At 38.7% G+C, this 8,934-nt stretch overlaps 1 protein-coding gene across 1 annotated transcript in view; it reads right to left on the reverse strand.

Annotated features, from left to right (window-relative positions):
- GABRB3 (gamma-aminobutyric acid type A receptor beta3 subunit) overlaps positions 1-5,416 on the reverse strand; it is a 136,861-nt gene extending 131,445 nt beyond the window's left edge. Inside the window, exons 1-3 of the mRNA XM_015811392.2 lie at positions 5,322-5,416; positions 4,930-5,021; positions 4,696-4,763 (exon numbers count right to left, since the gene is read on the reverse strand). Of these exons, the coding sequence (XP_015666878.1) occupies positions 4,696-4,763; positions 4,930-5,021; positions 5,322-5,401 (240 nt within the window). The 5' untranslated portion in view covers positions 5,402-5,416. The remainder of the gene's footprint in view (positions 1-4,695; positions 4,764-4,929; positions 5,022-5,321) is intronic.
- Between the last annotated feature and the right edge of the window lie 3,518 nt (positions 5,417-8,934).

An 8,934-nucleotide genomic window follows, 5' to 3' on the forward strand; every position in this document is an offset into this window, starting at 1 on the left:
AACGTGACCAATGCCGTTTCCGTGCTGTATCCCGGCCTGAAGCCCGACTGGAGAGGGTCCAGATAGACTGTTTCCTCCAGGTGCCGAGGGAATTGCTGTGCAACCACACTCTCAACAACCTTCGCCACAAAGCGAAGGTTGGAGACTGGGCGATAGTTAGCCAATACATCTGGATCCAGGGAAGGCTTCTTCAGGAGGGCCTCACCACCACCTCCTTTAGGACCGCGGGGAAGGCACCCTCCCGTAAAGAAGCGTTTATAATTCCCTGGAGCCAGGCTCGTGTACCCTCCCGAGCCGCCAATACCAGCCAGGAGGGACACAGATCCAATAAACATGTGGTTGCATTCAGCCTCCCCAGGATCCTGTCCACATCCTCGGGAGCCACATATGTTACTCTGATCTCCTGAAAAAAGGTAGAATGCCAATATAATAAATACTTATTCTAAGTTACAGTATAAATTGCATGATCCAATAGGAAATCTTCTAGGGACAAGTTAGGAAAGTATACCAGGCAACAATTTATGTCAATACACCATATGTACCTCCTGGTTGGTGGAATGACAGTAACAGCATGTTGGTTTGCAAGGTAGCCTTTAACTTAGAGAATCTAACTCATATAAACAAGCATAGGCATATTTGGGTTTAACCAACTTTAAAAAAGATAAGGCTATGAATAGTTGCTATTCAGAACACTTACATATTGCCTGCAGAAACAGACCCCATCATTTTGATATCACTTTCAGGAGAACATGAGTGAAAATGTTCATTTCATTCAGGTTCTGTTGGCACACTGGTATCTTGTTGGTCATGGTGGAACAGAAACATGCTAGAAACATTCAAAGTCTTTAATCTAATTCAGCATAGTTCTTTTAATGCTCTTATTGTGTAACTTTGTAGACCAAGAATAGACAAGATATGGTCTTCCACTGCAATTCCCAGGCACTTCAATCAGCATGCTAACTATCAAGAATATTAGGAATTATAATAAAATAACAGTTTCAGAGGCACATAATGCCCACACATCTAAGTGCTGGAAAAAATAAAAATAAAATAAAGCTAACAGATAACCAATGTAATGATAGCATTATAAAGATTACCAATAGACTGTGGGACAAAGTAGAATTGAGACAGAAACCTTGAAAACATATTTGTACATCTTTATCTTTCATATAGTATTTTCCAATGTATTGAGCACTCTTTTAATTAGTCATCTTCTTTTGTTTTTCATGAGAAATCTGAGAATTTTGGCCATAGGTGGAGTAGAAAGCTGATATATTTAAAGGGAGCCAGATATTAGCTTTTTCAAAAAATACATATTGTATGGACCACTGCAAAAAACATGAACCTGAGAATGTGGAAGAAAGGATATCTTAGTAACAGAATGAGCTTAATAAAATTATACTCATAATCAAAGATGGATTACCATCTGCTGGTTTGTAGATTTAAGTAAAGTCTTACTTTTCAAATATTTTCCTCAGAACATCTATCACTATTGTCATTATTATTTTCCTACTCAGCATTTTTAATGTAAAGTAGCTAACAACAGTTAATAAAAATAAACAATAAAGATAAGCACTCTAGAGCAAGTAAAAGAGAAAACAGAACATACATTTTCCAAAGAAGCAGTGGAAAAAAGTTAAACCCTCTGTTCCCCTCAAATATATACATACATAGTCATACAGTACATGTCAGTCAGCAACAGAAGAAACATATATAAGAGAACAGACACATTTTTAAAAGAAAATATTCCATAATATTGGTATATCAATTGAAAAGTTCTATCCATTTGACTTACCCTGACAACCCACAATGGACAACACTGTATCAGGATCTCTAATAGGAAACTTATAGTCTTTAAGCTATATAAGTTTCCAGAAGTGTTTTAAAGTAAGAACCAATATTCTAAAGGATAGCAGAGAAAAAAACCAAACCCTTAATATATTGTGATTATGTGGTATGTAATAAATGTGTTTTATCAGCCATCCTTAGAGAATACTCAAGCTACATTGTTTTTGATCCTCTAACATTTCAGGTCAGGCTTTACAGGGTCAGTCCCTCCATGCTGAATCTGGACATGGCTAATACATAACTGATCATAGCCAATCAAAATAATACATTTTAAAAGGGGACACAGCTGGTGTACTAGCCAGAGCTGGTTATAATGTATTCCTTAGTCTTTCCTTTGCCAGTAAATCTGCAAACAACATTGAATCAAGGATCAAATATCTTAAGAGAGAATGAAACTTGATCTAATGAAAGCTGTATATTTATCCATGAGCGACAATGTACAGTATTTTCATCTTCTGTTTCATTGTACTATTATATTTAGATTTTTTTATAAAAAACACGCCTTTTAAATTTGCTAATGGGACTAAGAAAAGGAGACACAGAATCTCATAAGGCTAATCAAAGGGTTGGTGACACTTACACAAGAGTCAGTAGCAGACGATAACATTTAACTTTGCTACACATCAATTTTTACCTAATTCCACAGCAGGCTTAAATTCTTTTTCTAGCCATCACCAGAACCTGGGGGGGGGACTTTTGGGGAAACTTTTTCATGAAATATTTGTTGTTGTTAGGAAAATCTAAGTACTTCTTCTACTATTAACTATTTTCTTTCCCTTAATTATTATTTTTTACTTCTGAGTTACATTATCATAATAAATACAATGTAGTAAAATGTGTACTAAGATAGTGCTATTCTCTGCTATGAAAGCAGTTAAAAGTATAAAATATTTTTTTTAAATTTGAATTGTAGCAAAATGTTTTATGTATTCCAATATCACTGAACTGAATTATTTCAATATGTGCTTTCCCAATATTTTAAATAAATATAACTTAAGATATACACTAATGTTTTTTTCAGAATAAAATAAAATAGGCAAGTTATTAGAACTTTAGGTTGTTGTTTATACATATTTAAGTAGAAATAACTCCATTAAAATTAGTGGAATAGGCAGTTCTTACAGAGGAATAATGACTAGAGGGACAAGAAGAACAATTGAGTGATTCTGACTCCTAGTACTTATCCCATCCCATCTAAAAGATTCCCTACTCTAAAATAAATTTGGTTAAGGATCAGAAACTTCACTGAGAAAGAAAAAAATACCACAAGTAGTTTTCTTTTCCAGGCAGAAAAACAATGGCTTGATCTCTTATTAAAAATCATTGTTAGTTAAATAAGAAAAAAACCTGCCTTATTTTAATTCACATGTAATGTGTCATTAAGAATCATGGAGACACAGAAATTTAAACTTTGTTATTAAACTTCAGACTCTTAAGGTCACAAATCATTTAAGGTCTCAAAAGGTACATATAATACATCAATCACCTGCCTTTCTTTACTTAATAACCATTAATGGGTTGACTTCTTTAGCATGTTTCCTTTCCACAAAATATACCTTTATAAGTTTTCAGACAAATTTTGAAATGTAATGTATACTTTTGGAGCACAGAGTCTATCGACAACAACAACTAGTATAACTATTATTTATATAAATGTTAAGTAATAGAAAAAATAATAATTTAATCCAGCTTTATAACAGACTGTGCATTGTGTTTCTTGAAATATTTTAAATTTCTGAATATTCTATTTATTTTTGAAAATTGTGCACGTAAAGGAGAAAGAACATTTATTTCTACTTGTATTATTTCCAGTCCTGGGAGATATAGTATTTTATATAATGAGTATATAAAATAAGAATTAAACAAAGTAAAATGCATAGTGATATTATTTTCTAAACCAGTTTAGACTCACTATTAATAATTTAAAGTTGTACCTTAAGGGTGTACAGTGCAATTAATAGATTGTTTTTATGCATATCCCATTTCCCCTTACACACACACACACACACACACACGGAAAATTGTTCCTTGTTGTTAGTAAAATAAAACTTCTAATACAATTTTTGTTTCAAATAAGTGATAAAAACTTATCCAATGCTAAAGACCTATTGAAATCACTGCAACTTGATTTGAAGTAGACATGTATATGCTTATGTACACGACAAAATAAAAGTGGAGTACAATTAAACTGCTAACCAAGTTAACTATATGCTAGCAATCTTCATTAGAGGGGAGAGTGGCTTTTTATGCAAACCTTTCACATCAATACAAGCACTAGAACTCTGTCTGTAATGACATCTGCAAGCCCAAGTAACAGATGCGTCTAAGCAACTGAAGTTCCTTTTCAGCACCTGAGACAGCACTCTAAAAACTGGCTATATTCCCTTCAGTAGCTTCAGCATGCAGTCCATTCTGCTGCCATCCAAAAGCTAACTGCATATGGCACACCCAAGCCAGCCATTACACTTGATTTTGCTGCATTATAACTTCCCAAATCAAGAAAAGGTCTGTCTCAACAGAGGAAATGTAGCATCTAAAACTATCAAGGGAATAGTACACTAGATTGCAGTCAAGGGACCAGTAAGCCTCATGTTATCTATTGACCTGGTTTGCTTTAAACCCATGCACAAACTTTCCAGCCACTGAAGGAGATACAATGGAGGTATTTTGCTAAAAGCTCTTTATCTCTCTACCAAAAGGGCCCCTTGTTCAATCTGTTTCAGCCCCCACAAATAATAAAAAAAGCATTCCACAAGCTACCAAAACAAAATTCAAAATCAGATAAAAATCCATCCATTTGAGGCAACACTCTCATTTTCAGATGGAAATAATTAGAGGTCTACTCACCATGTTGACTTCAGAGACCATGTCGATACTGGCAATATCTATGTTCATCCCGACATTCACTGGTGGGCCTTAATGAAAAAACAGACGGAGGCGTCATTTTGACATACAGTTGCCTGGCGCCCAGGGGTTGGGGGGGCTTTCGTCTTCCTCGGCAGAACCCCCACCCCCAACCCATTTAAGTCATACCAAGAACGCCTAAGGGAGGGTTAGGGGAGCCTCCCCAGGGCCTCTCACCTCCAAAATCCGGTCTGAGGCGAATGTCGTAGCCTTTCAACAATTTATCCACAGTTTCTTTCACGAAGGACATGTTCCCAGGATCGTTCACACTGTGGAAGAAGGAGTTTGAGGGAAAGCGGGCAGGGAGGCAGGAGAGGCGGACATGAGCGAGGGCATCAGAGAAGTCGGAAGAGATGGCAGAGGGATAAGGAAAGTGAAGTAACGGGATGGGCCGGCCGGGACAACAAAAGGCGAGGAAAAAGAAGTCGAAAGGAGGCAGAGGCGGCAAAGCAGGAGGAGTGAGGAAGGGGCAGAGGTTGTAGGAAAGCTTTGGTCAGTTCTTTTCCTCAGCGAGGCGCAGCCTTCCTTGCCGCGTCCTCTCCCTCCTCCCCGCCAGCCGCTGCTCCTACCTCTGGGCGCAACAGACCACGGCCACCAGGACGGGAGCGGAGAAGAAGCCGAAGAGCCTGCCTCCCCCAAAGCCCCACATCCCTCCTCTCCGGGCTCCCTTGCCGCCGCCGCCGCCGCCGCCGCGTGCGGTTCCGGCTGCCCGAGAGCCGCTGAGGAAGAGGCGGAGGCGAGCGTCCCCTTTCCCCTCCTTCGGCACGTCCCCCCTGCCGGTAGCGCCGCGAAGCTCCTGGGGAAAAGCTGAGGAAGGCTTCTCCTCCCCCTTCTCCCCGCGCGCGCGCGCGCCTGCTCGAACAGGACCCCACCCGGCCGCCTGCCGCGCCGCGCAGCGCCGCGGCTCAGATCTGCTGTTCAAGGCACCGGCGAGATGCGGCTGCGGGGCTCCGAGGGGTTCCTCCTCGTCCTTCTCCTTTTCCCCCAAGGAGAGTTCTGCCGGCCGGTGACGGCATCCATGGGTTGCCACGGAGGCACCCACGAGACGTTTCGCCCGGATGCTTTGTCCCGATTGCGCCCACCTCCATCTCTCAAGCGGGAATCGCCACCAGCCTTCCCCGCCCTCACGGCCCCTCGCCGGCGTCGCTTTGCTGCCTCCACTGAGGCGGCAGTTGGCGACGAAGCCAATCTATGGGCGCTGGAGAGCGAAGCCGGCGTTAAGCGAGCCGCGGCCGTGGGAAACAAAAGCCACAGGTGAAACTGTTCCTAAGCCTTGAGAGTGGAAGAGGGCCGGTACCTCTCGCTCCCGTCGGGGCGGGGGGGGGACTGGGTGCGGGGCAGAAGAGACCTGGCTAACCCTGGCCTGCTGTGCTGACTCCGAGCAATCCAGGGCATCTTGTAAGTCCCGCTGAAGTTCTTAGTTCACGGACTAGACTACCTGCTCTTGCTCTTTCTTTCTTTTTTTAAATATATATTTATTATGTTTTATCAATGGAATAAAATGCAAAACAGGAAAAACAGAATAAAATAGACGTTCAACAGTAACATCAACAACAAAAAATGTGGACAAAAAAGCAAAAGAAAAAAAAATGATCCAAACATCAAATAAGTACATTAAACATAAAAAAAAATCCACCATGGCTGGATCCTGAAAAATAATAATTAAAAACTGATAAATTTTCCTTCCCTTACATAATGAGTCTGCAAATAGTTATAAACTTGCTCTTTCTAATAAACTTTATCATCTGTGATTTCTTTCCATGTCCCTAATAAACTATGTATTAACATCTGTTGTGATTTCTTCATTCCTAACAGGTATGTGCTTATCTTATTTTTTGCAGCTCAATCACTTCACAAAATACCCACCACAAATCAGCAATCACTCTTGGTTTCTAAATCCCAGAGTTTTTTCTTTCCTCCACCTTCCAGGAATGATGTTGGCAGCATCCAGTCAACATCTGGATACTGTATGGAGCTGATTCTCTTAAAGGTGACCTAGTCCTAGAGTACTATTGAATTGCAGCACTGTGACTGTTTCCTAAGGGTAAAAACTCTCTTAGTGGACTAGTCCCAGGGCATTAGCTGCTCTGGCAGGTAGCTTGATGACTTTGCAGCTCCTCTTTATAGGAATGGTTTGGAATTTATTAGTAGTAGTCAAATGAAATATACTTGAATAGAAATATATATACAGGAGGGATTGGGAAATATAAGCAATTTATTTTATTTCCTTTTGGTGCTAAGTGAGGAAGAGATGAAATTCTTTTGTTTCTCTCTAAGAGCTGAAGTAGCTAAGAGCAGGCCAATTATGCTTTGCATTTTGTTCCTTGTATTACGTTAAATGTAATCACAAATTATTTTCCAACTTTTTTTGGGATTTGGGGAAAAGAAATAGCTAGAAGCACAGAGATGTCATATCAACCTAGCAGCAACACCCGAATTCTAGAAACAGCAAAACCTAGACACAAACACTTATGTACTTCCTGATTAAGCGCCAGCTCTTTCTTCTGCCTTACTAAAAGAGTTTAGAAATTTCTTACAATTTCTTATTTCTTATAGCCTCTGACAAAAACTCTGCTCCTCCATGCCCTTATCTTTAATTAACCTTCTAGTTATTTAGGAAGCTATCTTTTCTAAATCTCCTGAAAAGTTTTAAACTTAACTTTTCTTTTGGCACAACATCTAATTTTGAGAAGTAAATTAAAATGAATTGCCAGTGAAGTCCTTTTCATGAATTATGAGTGGAAGGATGCTATTCCTGCACTGAACTAAATATCAACCATAGGAAGTCTATTGATGTCTCTATGCAGGTTTTCTCCAGAGATCTCCATGCTCTGTGACTAAGTGGCAGAAATGGAAAGACACATGACTTTGGAGTAATGTCTTATGGCCTATTTATTCATATGAAGCTTTTTTAAAAGGATACAATTCATGAAGGAGATTTTTGAAATGGAGGAACACATTCTGGGTGATGTGCTATCATGATTGGAAATGCAGACCTGGACACGTAATTGTCTACAACTAAATCTAGTTGGAAAATCATGTATCAGAACAAAAATTATTATTGGCAGCATTCTATATTTATTTATTTATTTAAAATATTTATGTAGCTGCACATCTTATATTGAACTCTGGGCAGCTTCCAAAGAGCAGTTAAAAGAATATTGATATACCATTAATACATACATATATCTATTAAAACCACAAACATTAAAACCTGGCACCAAAATTAAACTTTCACATGCGGACATAAGTCCTCTGTCAATCTCACCTTATCCCAGTGCGTGAGGAAAAAGATAAGTGCTTTTCATAAAGGGGAGGCTAGGAAGGTAGATTTACACTTTAGTCTAAAGATTAGAATCATGAGTATGTTCAGGGCTAAGAGATAGAGAAAATGAATATCACACTGGATAATTCATGGAATATTCATCAACTCAAAGATAACTTAAGATACAGTATTTGGCCACTCAAATACAAAATACTCAAGCATTTCTTTCTCAGTGACAGCCCAGACAAAGAGCTTATCTGTATGGTTTAGGCTCAGTTCAGAATTGACTATCTTGGCTTCACTGATGCAATCATCCACATATTGTACATCTAGAAAAGTGTGTATTAGAAATGGGGCTAGGGCAGAAAAAGATAGACAAAAAAAATAAATAAGGAAAACAGGAATGAACAGATATGTGATGCAGAAAAATGGAAAAGGAAAGTTTTCCCCTTTCAGTAGAAATAGGATCATACAATAAAAGCTAAATGGTAGGAGATTCAGGAAACAATAGGATATATTTTTATACATGCTGCATAAGCACTAACTTGTGCTATCACATGTGCAATGAAAAACTATCATCTCATCTTGAGGTTAGCCAAATTCCTAAATATTTATTCTTTTTTGCTACTTGTAATCCCAAATTCTCTTCCAATTTCCTTTTTTGTTTATCAGTTAAATTTTTTGCTAACATTTTAGTCTTTTCTCTATTAATTTTTAGTCCTGCCACTATTCCAATTTTTTCTATTTCACCCATAAGAATATTTCCTCTCTCTATCGGTTCCTCAATGAAGAAAACCAGGTCATCAGCGAATGCTTGTAACTTATATTCCTCTGCTTTGACCTGTACCCCTTTTATTTCTTTATTTGCTCTAATTTGAACTAAAAGTACTTCAAGAGTCAAAATAAAGAGTAGAGGT

Source organism: Protobothrops mucrosquamatus, unplaced genomic scaffold (assembly GCF_001527695.2).
Source record: "Protobothrops mucrosquamatus isolate PMUCROS unplaced genomic scaffold, P.Mucros_1.0 scaffold40, whole genome shotgun sequence".
Taxonomy (NCBI): Eukaryota; Metazoa; Chordata; class Lepidosauria; order Squamata; family Viperidae; genus Protobothrops; species Protobothrops mucrosquamatus.